General features: G+C 45.0%; 1 protein-coding gene across 1 annotated transcript in view; it reads left to right on the top strand.

The window, feature by feature from the left end:
- The window catches only part of megf11 (multiple EGF-like-domains 11), a 39,438-nt gene extending 27,626 nt beyond the window's left edge, over positions 1-11,812 (top strand). The window contains exons 11-25 of the mRNA XM_068739023.1: positions 176-296; positions 1,102-1,265; positions 1,400-1,502; positions 4,109-4,255; positions 5,237-5,371; positions 7,224-7,352; positions 7,822-7,950; positions 8,510-8,638; positions 8,780-8,908; positions 9,013-9,249; positions 9,535-9,707; positions 9,777-9,840; positions 10,526-10,570; positions 11,197-11,403; positions 11,637-11,812. Of these exons, the coding sequence (XP_068595124.1) occupies positions 176-296; positions 1,102-1,265; positions 1,400-1,502; positions 4,109-4,255; positions 5,237-5,371; positions 7,224-7,352; positions 7,822-7,950; positions 8,510-8,638; positions 8,780-8,908; positions 9,013-9,249; positions 9,535-9,707; positions 9,777-9,840; positions 10,526-10,570; positions 11,197-11,403; positions 11,637-11,812 (2,088 nt within the window). The remainder of the gene's footprint in view (positions 1-175; positions 297-1,101; positions 1,266-1,399; positions 1,503-4,108; positions 4,256-5,236; positions 5,372-7,223; positions 7,353-7,821; positions 7,951-8,509; positions 8,639-8,779; positions 8,909-9,012; positions 9,250-9,534; positions 9,708-9,776; positions 9,841-10,525; positions 10,571-11,196; positions 11,404-11,636) is intronic.
- The last annotated feature ends 1,201 nt before the right edge of the window (positions 11,813-13,013 follow it).

Here is a 13,013-nt window from a genome sequence, read left to right as displayed (position 1 = left end):
TTTGCTCCCCATTCTGCATACAGATACAGTATGACTGGTCTAAATAAACACCTCCATAAGGTGAGGAGAAGTGCCTGCGTCTGTTCAGACTATATTATTCCTCGGGTCTTCCAGAGTCAGCATTTATTGCCGTGCTGATTGTTTGCCTCGTAACTTTGCATTATTCCTACCCCAGGGAGAGGACTGTGCTACGGTGTGTCCTCCTGGTCTGTACGGGCCAGGCTGCATGTCCACCTGCTCCTGCCAAAATCAGGCCTCTTGCTCCCCAGTCGACGGCTCCTGCATCTGCAGAGAGGGTAAAGTATAAATGAATCAGTGAAGCTTGCATCAGAGCTTTATGATATACTCTAAATTGACTGTACTGCATTCTTTATCATGTAACAAGCCAGGTATTTTTACTTGTATAAACAAGGCTTGGACAATTGCAAATTGTACTTCTGGTCTGAATCCCTTGTCAGTAGTTTTATGTACATGATGTAGACAGAACTACTGCACCAGATGACCCCTGTCCATTTATTCCACTATTCTTTTTAATCAATGATATATCCTATAAGCTTATTATTCTGCACTCTGTGATTATATTGAAGTGCAATGAGAAACTATTAGACCAGCCGCATTATTTCTTATTTATTGTTCATAATATTTTTTAAGATAAATCAAAGCCTACCTGGAGGAAACAGCTTTAAATGACCTTATTTGATAATCCATTATCACAGGCCAAGGCAGGTAAGATGGGCGTGGCAGGAGCAGAGCCTCAGTAGTGTCCGGGCTGATGAGTGATTAGCTGCTGGTGAGCGAATGAGCACAGGTGACTGGAATGAGCCCCCCCCCACCATGCAAAAATAAAATACATTCCGGAATAGATAGGTTACAAAATGTAAATCACAGAAGTTCCAAAAGAAAAAAAGTAAATATTCAAGCAACTGCTGCCCGATCTCACCTCAGTAAAAGTTACCGTAGTGTTTATGGTGCTTCTGTTTGAAAGATAGTGGACAAAAAAATCCATCCCATTTATCTTGAGGGTTTGAACCTGAGATTTGATTGTTTTGGTTCTCTGCCTATGCTAAATTATAAATGGGATGGAATCCACCTACTCCTCAGGCTGGCAGGGTGTGGACTGCTCCATCCTCTGCTCCAGTGGCACGTGGGGTCTGGGCTGCAATCAGACGTGCTCATGCAACAACGGCGCTGCCTGTGACCCTGTAGACGGCATCTGTACATGTTCTCCTGGATGGAGGGGGCAGTCCTGTGACGAGCCCTGCCCTGTGAGTCTGCTTTTTTTAACTGGATGGGGCTGCAAGGAACCCCCCCCCAAATCGTTTGGTCTCTGTACAACTTATAGCACCATGTCTATTTGTGCCCATTTGACAGCGTAACAGTGATACTCTATCTTTGCCAGGATGGCACCTATGGGTTTGAGTGCCGTGAGCGCTGTGACTGTGGCCATGCTGATGGTTGTGATCCAGTTAGCGGCTACTGCCGCTGCTACTCCGGCTGGACAGGTCAGTATTACTTTAATACAGTAATGAGAATGGGCTGAAACCTCAACCTTCTATTTACCTTTAGCTGCTGAAAAGACAGAAGTTTGTTGGTAAATAAGGAGGGACAGTCTGATTTATTATTTGATGTATTTTTTACAGAACAACCAAGCAGTTTTCTGTTAATGAAATGTTACATTTATTTTCACCACTGAGTCAGCTGGGCATATGCATGAGAAAATGGTGTGTGTACTGAAAATGAATTATCTTTGCTGACACATTGGGTGCTCTTATGCACTCATGCTTATATTCCATCCATTACTGCTTATTCACATGACCCACCAAACAAATATTAGGAAGGCAGAATGAAATTGTGTGCCCAGATTATTTTCATAAGATGTAAATGCAAACGCTGATATTTTTTCATTGTAGTTTATTTCTGTTTTTGTAAGCTGTCGTGGAATGTGAATGCACAAGCTCTCATGCGTCTTTATCAGAAGATTCCATTCACGCTCCCCTTTGGACCAACATTCTCACATTTACATAAACATGTTTCTGCACTTTATTTCTTGTCTTTTGAAAAAGAAACATTTACAGGGAAAGAGACGGGGGGTAAGGGAAGTGTTAAGGATCATTATGCGCAAAAATCAAGCACTGCATCTGAATGTCAAATGCAGGGGGCTACCTGAGGACCCTGGTTTCTGAGACAGGGTGGAGAGGTGCAGTCAGGGAGGGAATAGATTCAGCAGCAAAGGTCAAGCCTATGTGCTCTCGACAGTCTACCCCATTCAGCCTCCTGAGCTTAGGGCATTTATTCTGGGAAACAATGTGGGTTTTATTATCTGCAAGAATCGAGGTGGCAAAATGGGTCTCATGCTCTGAATCCTTCACCGGTCTGGACCATCTGTCAGCTTTAATTGAGTCACCGGGGTGCAGGACTCGGGGCGACATGCGACCCAGTGTGCCGGACAAACACACGTATCTACGCTGTAGAGGCTTTTCAATGGACTACCTGAAGGAAGGCGCGTCCACAGACAGGGAGATGTGGGATTCCGAGTTAGGGGCGAAGTGAGCGATGGAATAAAATGTTATTTACAGAAAGACAGTTTTCTTTATTTTTATTTTTTTGCTGATATCTCCTCCTATTTTGCGCTACTAAGCAATTATTATTATCAATGATAAATTATTGAGGGTTTTGCATCATATTTCAGTGAACTTAACACCAGGAGTGTTCACATGTACATGACTTTGCGTAGTCTGACACACACACAGCTCTTTCTGAACTTTCGTATGCCTGACATCAGCCACCAGAGATTTGAGATGTCTATCAGTGGACACTCGATGCAGAGGCTTCTGTTTAGTCCATGTAGAATAGGACCTTTTATTTTCTGGCGAGATTCAGTGTGAATGTGTGTGAATGCACTGAGAGAGAGACATTTGCTCGCCGTTGCTCACTCTGTACAAATTGGATCGTGGGACCTCAATGAAAAGCCTCTCTTGAAGAGGCTTCGGTTCTGGCTTCTCTCACTCTTTCTTCTTCTTCCCCACTGAAGGCATCCAAAGCCCCTCTCTGTGCCACCATTAGACTGAAAAGTGTGATGCTCTGCCTGCATTCATTTTCCAACGGTAAAGGCAGTCATGGTTTTTCTGCCTGGCCTAGCAGAACCTCAGACATACTTGCAAAAGCGTTGCCCTTCTTTTGATGTCTATAGCTGGGCTTCTGACTAAATCACAGTCTCCTCCTCATCAGCACTAACATTTCCACTCGTTTTCTTCTCCGTTGCCGCCTTGAGGCATCCTGGGTGCTGTGTAACATTTGTCCCTGGAGAGCAGTACAGGTTTAATTCAAAGATACTGCTCTAATTCTATTTTAATGGTCACACCACTCAGATATTTTCACTCAAAGAAAATTTCAAATGAGGTTTCAAACTGAGGGTTGGTGCTTGAAAGGTTGCAGCGTTTGTGTGTGTGTGTGTGTGTGTGTGTGTGTGTGTGTGTCTATTAATATGCGCCTCCAACTGTGTGTATGTGCCTTCTCCTTCGCAGAGATACATTTAATTTTGTAAACCCGCGTATATACTGTACACGAGACTTCGCAGCTCTGTTTTTTTTTTTTTTTTTTTTTTGCAATCTCCGACGGATGTGCTAATGTATTCATGTGCACAGTGACAACTCTGTATGGATGCAGTGTTTTGCGTTTGTTGGTTGGAACTACGGCCAACACACAGTGACACTTCTAGACTGCGCACTTGTATCTTGAGTGCTTCCCTTCGGCTCTGAGCGCTACCGCGGCTCTGCTGAAAGAGAATGGGAGAAAAGCCGGGCATCTCGGGAGACCCAACCCTGTTAATCAACACAGTGCACTGGCAGGAAGCCCCAGTCAGATCTAAAATAAGTGCATTTGGAAAGTAGAAACAAAGTAAGAAGGCTGAACTAACAAACAGCAGCATCTTAATTTAGCTCTAAAGTGAATCGAGGATCCATGCTGGGCGAATGACCCTCCACAGATCCACTGTGCACAGGCGTTGTGAACGCTGTGCCTTGATGTGTTTTTATTAACATGTTGCTTAAATTATTCTTTCCTCTTAGCATTCATCATCTGAATATTTGTCTTTGCGCCATGCCTGCAGGAATCCACTGTGACAACGTGTGCCCTCAGGGCTTCTGGGGACCAAACTGTTCAGTCAGCTGCTCCTGCCAGAACGGAGGATCGTGCTCTCCAGAGGATGGCGCTTGTGTCTGTGCACCCGGATACAGAGGGACCTCTTGCAAACGAAGTGAGCCGCCTTCTTTTTGTTTCTGTGAGAAATAGCCAGACTGACAATGGGGCAGCGACAAACTCCATCACAGCGTTGCCCTTGGGTTGATCTTTGAAGAATTGTTGAAGGCTGAGCTCTGCAGGAAGAGAAAAACAGTTATTTGGCGATTGGTCACAACTGCTTGACTGCAAACCCCTCATCACTGCTATCACTTAATCACAGCGGCTGTACCCCTTCAGCATACAGACTCACCCCGCTACCCTGTCCTCCACAGCCAACTCACAGCGGGATACTCTGCGCCCTCGCCTCATCAGAGGCCAGGCTCAATGGGAGCGCTAGCTCTGCTTTCTGAATGAGGTGTGTCTGTGGCTGCTCGCAAGTGATGAGCTCACTGATTGGCAATGAAAGTCACAGTCACAAACCTGTACACAGCAGTTAAACCAGGTCTGGGTACATCTGTGTGAGTGTGTGTGTGTGTGTGTGTGTAAGGATGTTTACACAGATAATGTTCTCATAAGGAGAAAACCTCATAATTGCAGTTTTGCAGTTCTGCCCCTGTTGAAACTTTAAGTGGAAAATTGCCGACTTTTGAATTCCTGCTGATGTGCAGCAACCGTTCAATAAAATCTAGATTATAAACCCACAGTTGTTTGTTGCTGACATTTATACATAATTGAGATGCTCTCAAGACTCTACATAAAACAGATTTTCACTTGTTCTTTTTTTCTTCTTTGTTGCTATTTTGCTATTCTGTCTCTGGCAGCAGAAAAAATGGGAGTGATTACTTTAAAAACGGACTTTTCTGCTCTCTCCCTCCCTTCGTGTCTCCCCCTGTCTTCTCTGCTTTAATTCTTCCGGCCTTGGTTTTGCTGCAACCCCTTAATCACGCTTGTCGTGCCTTTTTTCTTTTTGCATTATTATATGCCTCATGTGCCATCCAACACTGTCAACTGATTTCCTCGCCCCCCTCCCCCCCCTTCCATGCTCTGCTGGCTGCAGTCTGCTCTTCGGGGTTCTACGGGCACCGCTGCAGCCAGTCGTGTCCACAGTGTGTGCACAGCACCGGGCCATGCCACCATGTCACAGGCCACTGTGAGTGCTTGTCTGGCTTCTCCGGTTCTCTGTGCAGCCAAGGTATGTAGCCTTCCATGTCCCTTTAACCTTTCCCCTGCTGTTTCTCTTACTGTCAAACTCGTTCTATGTAAAATTGTAAAAGTTACTTTTGGAAAAGGCAAGGACTGTTTATATCTAAAAATGTCATGGCATTTTGCGTTGGCACAAGATGCAGTCTGCATTTAAATGGTTAGGTGAAAACATTGACTTTAAAATAAGAGAAAAAATATACTGTCACGGCGTTTCGTGGCTATATCTGCATGTTTTCCTGCAGTTCTTGCTGTGCTAAAGACTTGAATGAAAAATCAACAGTTAGCCTGTTGTCTCTCACGCAGGCATCTTAGCCCTGAAACTATGTGCATAATAGCTATTATCTGTACGCCACAGACCAAAAAGAATAGCAGCGTGCAGTACGCTCCTGTATCAAGAAAATATTGCTTGAACCTCTGCCTCATTTTACTGTGTGTGAATTTCTTTTCACAAACAGACAAGATAAACAATATGAATGTAATTCGAAAGCAAGTCGGGAGAGTTTTATTCTTGGAAATGCTTGTTTGAATCGCGAGGAGATTTACTGCCTAATTTATACGTAAGTTGGAAGTTGATCTTTTTCTTTTAGAATCATAGCAGATTTAAAAAAAAAGTGTTTAAGGGTGAATTAGCGATACTCTTGTCTCGAAGCACGTTGATTAAATACACAGACATTCAAAACTGAACACACGGAGGTGCTTGTTCATACATTCAGAATTTAATAGTCACTTTTCAGGTATTTTATAGCTAAAAGCTTACAGTTCATTTGATAATGACTTTAATGTTCATTACTCAGACGCCTGCCTATGAATATACTCCAAATTTGAATCCCATGATTGACTTTTTAATAAATTCCTGAAAGCCAATCAGAGACTTTTGTATTCTCTTTCATGGCTTTAAGCAACGTCTTACAAATAAAAGTTTAATAGGTGAGCTGAAAGGAGATAAAAATCAAGCGCTCGCCCTAATTTGTCAGCCTGTAATTACCCGTGCACAAGCGTTAGGCCATGAGTGGTAGAGGTGGCCAGCATCGTAGCCATTCTGCTCTCATCGAGCTCCTTTGGCGTCCTCACTTGTCCTCTGTCCAGCACACTGCGTCCCAGTCTAATGAAGCCCTCATGGTGTTTTGAGCCTTGAAACCTCAGCGGCAGCAATATGAGGGAGCCAACCCAGGGGCCTAATGACAAAGGAAGAAGCTTGAAAGAGCTCTCAGGAAGAGGAGAAAGCCGTTTGAAATGCAATCATTAAAATCACCCCACATGAAAATGAGTTAGATCCATTTCTTTCCCAGCCGGCCACCTTATCTGATAGTTCTAACGCCGGGCTATTCTCTTTATACAAAGGCTTTGATGTGTCTGTTGATGCTGCATCTCCTCATCCTGACGGGTACACCTTGATTCAATTTGTTTCCCAGCCCAACAAGAAAACACAATGGCGGTTTCATTAGAAATTGTATCTTTTATTAAACAGTGTGTGAGAGCACTGAATAATTAATTTCATAAAAAATGTATACAGTGGCCTGTGTACATGGTCTATTTTAATTATGTGGCACATCACTCATTTCACTCTTCTAAGTGGAAATAGGGCAGTTGTGCCACTGGAGGCCGTGAACGACGACTCCTGTTGTTTCCAACAAATGGTTTCACTACACAGCCACTCAAACCGATCGATACCATTCATTATGCACAATGTTCAGAACACCTCTCAATTAAATTGTATAAATGCGATAATAATTATACGTTTGATGTCATAATGTTGTTGTCTTTGCATGTGAGCGACATTGCTGCATGTTGCTGTATAGGTTTCGTTTGTGAAATATTCTTTGTCTTTTTTATCATGACAGTCTGTTCAAGCGGCAGGTATGGAAGGGCCTGTGCTGAGGTCTGCTTCTGTAGCAACAACGGTACCTGCAACCCCATCGATGGCTCCTGCCAGTGTTTTTCTGGATGGATAGGAGAGGACTGCTCCCAGGGTATGGCTCACTTCTTCAGCGTGGGGCTAATGTGCTTATTTTCTCTGATCTCTTTTTTTGTCTGTCATTTACCGTCATGTACATAAATCATTTTCATGACCGTACACATTCTAAGTGCTACCCTCAGCCCCAGCTCGCACAGAACAGCTCAGTAGCCTAAATGATTGTTGTAATATCTTATGCTCTTTGATTAATGGCACTGAAGGTCTGAGTTGCAGAGCAGAGCTTTGCGTCATCATGTCTTGGGAAATTTATGTTTTTTTCCTTGCATTAATTAAATGAATTAATAATAACCTATATGATCAGATACATTACCGGTCCTTTATTTTTTTGATTATTTAACATGAATAATACATCCCATCAAATGTAGCAAATTATGGGTTTGGGAATTTTATTGAATCAAAGGACATTCAGCATGCTTTTGGAGGGTGTGTGACTGTGAGCTTGACTGTGTCTCTGGCGTCTGCAGCCTGTCCCTCTGGGCACTGGGGACCCGATTGTCTCAACTCGTGTAACTGTCACAACGCAGCCCAGTGCAGTGCCTATGATGGGGAGTGCAGGTGCAGCCCAGGCTGGGCCGGACTCTACTGCACACAGCGTGAGTCCCTGCCATCCAGCGAGCGGACACGCAGTGCCATCTACTGGCAGTCCGACAGAACTGCAGCAGATGATGAGTAAAACGTTTGGGCATCTGGTTAACTGGTTATTAGTTTTATTATCTACGTGTGTTAAGAGAGACCAACATCAGACTCGGATTTCATTAATGCAGTTATTAGAGTTAATTTAGTCGGAGATTGATCTGATCAACATGAGTCCATGGATTGGAATTACATTATCAATCATCCCAAAGGTTTATATTCTGTTGTCATGTTTCTGTTCTTTTGATTGGAATTAGATTTTTTTTTCCATGTAGTGTGTTACTCTTTCCAGTTGTCTTGTTCTTGAGTTCCACCCCACATGTTGATAATGAACAGGAAATGCTTCATTTCCATTCATTCGCATCGTCCCTTATTGAGCATGCTGCAGAGGCATTGAATTGTATTGATTTTTCTTCCCCCCCCCCCCCAGCGATATGGCCTTGACTCTTCACATTGTCTTCCTTTGGCTTTGTTGTCTCCACCCCTCCCACCCCAACATTTTCCACATTTCTGTCACAGGCTGTCCTTCAGGATTCTACGGCAGGGACTGCTCTGAAGTCTGCCACTGCCAAAACGGTGCAGACTGCGACCACGTCACTGGCCAGTGTGCTTGCAGAACGGGCTTCATTGGAGCAAGCTGTGAGCAGAGTTGAGTGGTCCCATTCCATTTCAGCTCTGAACAAATTACCCTGTGGATGTGTGTGTGTGTGTCACATAAACTCTTTTGCCCCCGCTCTCTTAAGTGCTTCGGTTTTTATGGATGTAATAATGCCCCTGTCCCTCATGCAGAGTGTCATGCTGGTACGTTTGGATATGGTTGCCAGCAGCTGTGCGAGTGCCTGAACAATGCTACCTGTGACTACGTGACAGGGACATGCTACTGCAGTCCTGGGTATAAAGGCATTCGTTGCGATCAAGGTGAGGAGTGTTGGCGGTGAGCCGGAGCTCTCTGCTGCATCGTCACTCGAGAAGACATGCGGACGGCGTGGTGGAGCAGCCCACATTCTGTGTTTTCTCTGTAGCAGCTCTGATGATGGAGGAGCTGAACCCATACACCAAGATTAGCCCGGCGCGAGGCTCAGAGCGCCAGTCTGCAGGTGCAGTCATGGGCATCATCTTTCTCCTCCTCATCATCATGGCCATGCTCAGTCTGTTTGTGTGGTACAGACAGAGACAGAGGGACAAAGGACACGAGATCCAACCCAGTGTGTCCTACTCACAGGCAATGCACATGAGCAACACAGACTACGCTCTGTCTGGTAAGACAGTGAAGGCACGGCTTACTGTGAACAAATGCAAGCGTAGTTGTAGAAATGATCTGTTAATTACTTCAGCCATTCTTAAAATGAAATTAAGCCGCAACAGATTGTTTCAGGTTGAATCATTTTAGAAAATATGTGTTGATCTTTCCATCAATCAGACATATATTCAGAATAAGTTCATGGTGAACCAACACAAGCATTTATGTTAAAATATTCATGCATATTCATACTTTAAAGACTTTTGTTTTGTCACTGCTCTCCACCTGCTGTTTGAACCCTCAGACTGTGGCAGTGCTGTGGCTATGAGGACCAGTGCTGCAGAGATCCGGCAAGCCCAGAGCAGCGGCGCAGTGGCCAGTGGCCAGTGCTTCTCCAATCCCAGTTACCACACTGTGGCCCAGTGTAATGTCATCTCGACCATCTCCAGCAACCTCGACGGCACTCTGACCCTTAAAGTATGGCCACTCTTCACACATTTTCATTTGTCCATGTGATAACGCTGAAGCCTGTCATTTATTTTGCAGTCAAGCACTCTAAAAGGCAGAAATGGCTCAGAATGGAGAGCGTACTGCAATCCCAGTGACACAGGTCAGTGTTCCGCTCCCTTGCTGCACTGCGCTGCCTTCATCCTGAATGCCGTGCACTTTTCGAATCGTCGCTTCAAGGGCAAAGACGTATGTGTCATTTGTAAAAGCCTCATACGGGCAGCAGCCCGGCCGTAGCTTACCTGCTGTGAATGACGATTAACCAGCGGCTTCTTGTTAGACCAGAACTTTGCTCTGATTTTTATATGAGATAGAGGGTGAGGGAGAAAGCAGTTCTGCAGAGGTGAAGAGGCTCAACGTGAGCTCATTAGTTTTTATTCACCTACCCCAGTGCCACCTTTCAGATAACGCACTCTTGGGTTGTGAACTAGCTTAAATCCCTGGTTCCAATACTCAATGTTTCCACCATTAAGCAGCAGCACTAATTTAAAAAAAGATTCATAATGCACTGATCCTGATGAAAAGAATCAGACATATTTAAATGTGGAATTTCCAGTGGCTCCCTCCATCCTGGCGTATGGAAACTATCCTCTCTCCATGATGTTCTGTTATAAAATCCCATTATGGCCTGTGGTGATTATAGAAGTTTGGACGCCCTGGAGAAATGTGACAGCTGGTGGATGAAAGTCTCAGTCCCTCCGCTTATTCTTTAATATAATGCATCATACATTAATGAGATGCCGTATGTCTCCTCAACATTCACACGCACATTTTGACATTTGTTCCAGACGTTCAACGCGAGGAGACGCAGACACAGAGAGGCTCCAAAAAAGGTAAATAATTCACTGCAGTGACAGCACTTGTGTGTGTGTGTGTGTGTGTGTGAATGCAGACACACAGCATCTAGTATCAGCAGTACCAACACCCTTTTATGTGCAACAGCCCCCCCCCCCCCACTTCGGTGTCTCCTCCCCTCTGAAACTGCTATTTCTCAGATTCAAAAATCCCATATTCCTATATTATCTATGATTTATGTGAAATCTCACGTTTTGGACAAGATCACGGAGGGCTCCAATGATAATTGCTCTCTGTGGCTCATTGCCCGATGTGTCATTTGGACTCTCACACTGTGCAGTCGGCGGTGGGCGTGGGGGGGACCCAGGGGTGCAAAGAGCGGTCTGAAGGGGCTCTGCTGCCACCTCTAATGAGGCCTCTTATCAGACTGATGAGACTGTTATGGATGAGATGAGCCTTCCACTCTGTCCCCTTGAACTGTGATTACTATATACCACCATTAGTCAGCTGTCAGAGACAAAATAACTTCTTCATGAATGCCAATGATTTTCATTGGCATTCTTCAGGCCCCACTCTGATGTCTGTTTAGTGTTACACCATCGGCGGTAATAACATTGCAATAACTGGTCGTGCCGAACATGTTCTTGTCTCGTGGCAACTGCAGATGGCATCAAGGGCTCCATGTGCAGCAACAGCTCCTGCTCCGTAAATAGTGAGAATCCATACGCCACCATCAGAGACCCTCCAGGGCTGGCTTGCAAGCTCGCAGAGAGCGGCTACGTGGAGATGAAGTCCCCCTCCCACCGTGAAGTGCCCTTTGGAGGCACCGCCACCCTCCTGGGGAGTGCGAGCAGGAACGTCTATGATGTTGGTGAGTGCGTTGTTGCTCTGGTGCGGGGAGCTCAGCAGGGTCCTTATGGCCTGTCTGCCCCCCCCCCCCCCCCCCCCCCCGGTGAGGGTCTGTATAGTCATTATGAGCAGTGAGGACGAGAAATGTGAGCTGTCTGTCTTTGTCCTGTTCCCGACCCTTTTCAGCTTCAGTGCTTCTCATGAATTTCTCCTACCCCCCCCCCCCCCCCCCCCCCCTTTCCGAATTTACCACAGAGCCGTCCGTAAGCATCTTGCAGGGACCCAATGGAATGGCCACCGGCTTCTCCCAGAGCCCCTATGACCTTCCCCTCGGCTCCCACGTCCCCAGCCACTATGACATTCTTCCCATGCGTCATAGCCCCACGCACACAACCCCGCCACCCCCAGAAAGCCCCAGCTCCCTGCTCTAGAGGGCACATCTGCAGCAACATGCCGGCAGCCAAGGCAACGTTCAACCACCTCCCAACCTCTGTGTGTTGCTGCACACTGAGACACCTGAGACTGAGGGACAGCCTCAGCTCTCTCTGGTTCCCTCACTGACACTCTTCCTGTGGCTCTGAAGAAAAGAGACCAAAGAGTCTCCCACTCACCAGCGAGCGGTCACCTAATTTATGTTCTAACACGCAAACCGCTGCCTCCCGAAGCAGAACACGGCGGTTCCAGCCAGTGTACAGGCCAGCATACGAGGATTGGATGGACAAATGATTCAAAGTGAGATGCTCATTTTCCTCATATGTGATATATATTTAATAATCGAGGGCACCCAAAGTGTTCGTAATGTACTCCAAACAGAAGTGATTGTCCTCACAGGAAGGAAGCTAAGGACAACCTTGATCGCGTCCAAGCAGGCAAAGATTCACGGTAAACAGATTTGGCTTATGAATCACCACAGATGTCAAAGTGGTTTTGATCTTTTTCTGCCAATTTTGAACATGGAATAATCTGTTTAGAGTGAACCGTGTCTGATTAAGCATGAATAAATATTCAAATATTGTATGGTCCTTTATTTACTGTCATCCAGCGATGATAACAGAGTTAATACCAAGGCGATCCGTGTCTGCAGCTCCAGAGTTTCTTTTAAGTTGCAGCGTGTATCCAGAGATGCATTCAGGTCCATACGCGTCATCGGATTTCTGAGGGATACACACATAGAAATGGTGTTAGGTTTGTGTTTTCACTACACGCATTTTAAAAATGTCTTAGTTCACATTTATATTTGGGTGTTAAGAAGGGATTGTGTTGACCTTTTACGTTTTGTATTTATAAAGCTAATTGCTTTATTTATGATTTATATTGGCGATGGTGAATTTTTATCAATGTGACGCTAGCACTAAAAAAAAAAGAAAAGAAAAGATGAGCATGATCAGATAATGGATACACACTGATGTAGATAACACACAATTTATTCTGTGAGATGATCAGTGTCATTTTGTGAACCGTTTTTAAAGTTGCTTAAAGTGTTCTTTCTCTCACTGTCAGAATGTAAATTGAAAATGAAGGTTCCATCCGACCAATGCAAGACCAACAAACACCCTGTGCAGTATTTACAAAGGGATATACGTGTAAAAACACCTATTGTAAAGTATTATATGTTTGTATCAGGCTAAATAA

The sequence above is a fragment of the Brachionichthys hirsutus genome, chromosome 5, assembly GCF_040956055.1.
Source record: "Brachionichthys hirsutus isolate HB-005 chromosome 5, CSIRO-AGI_Bhir_v1, whole genome shotgun sequence".
In the NCBI taxonomy this organism is placed as follows: Eukaryota; Metazoa; Chordata; class Actinopteri; order Lophiiformes; family Brachionichthyidae; genus Brachionichthys; species Brachionichthys hirsutus.
This window is presented reverse-complemented; position numbering and strand designations above follow the sequence as displayed.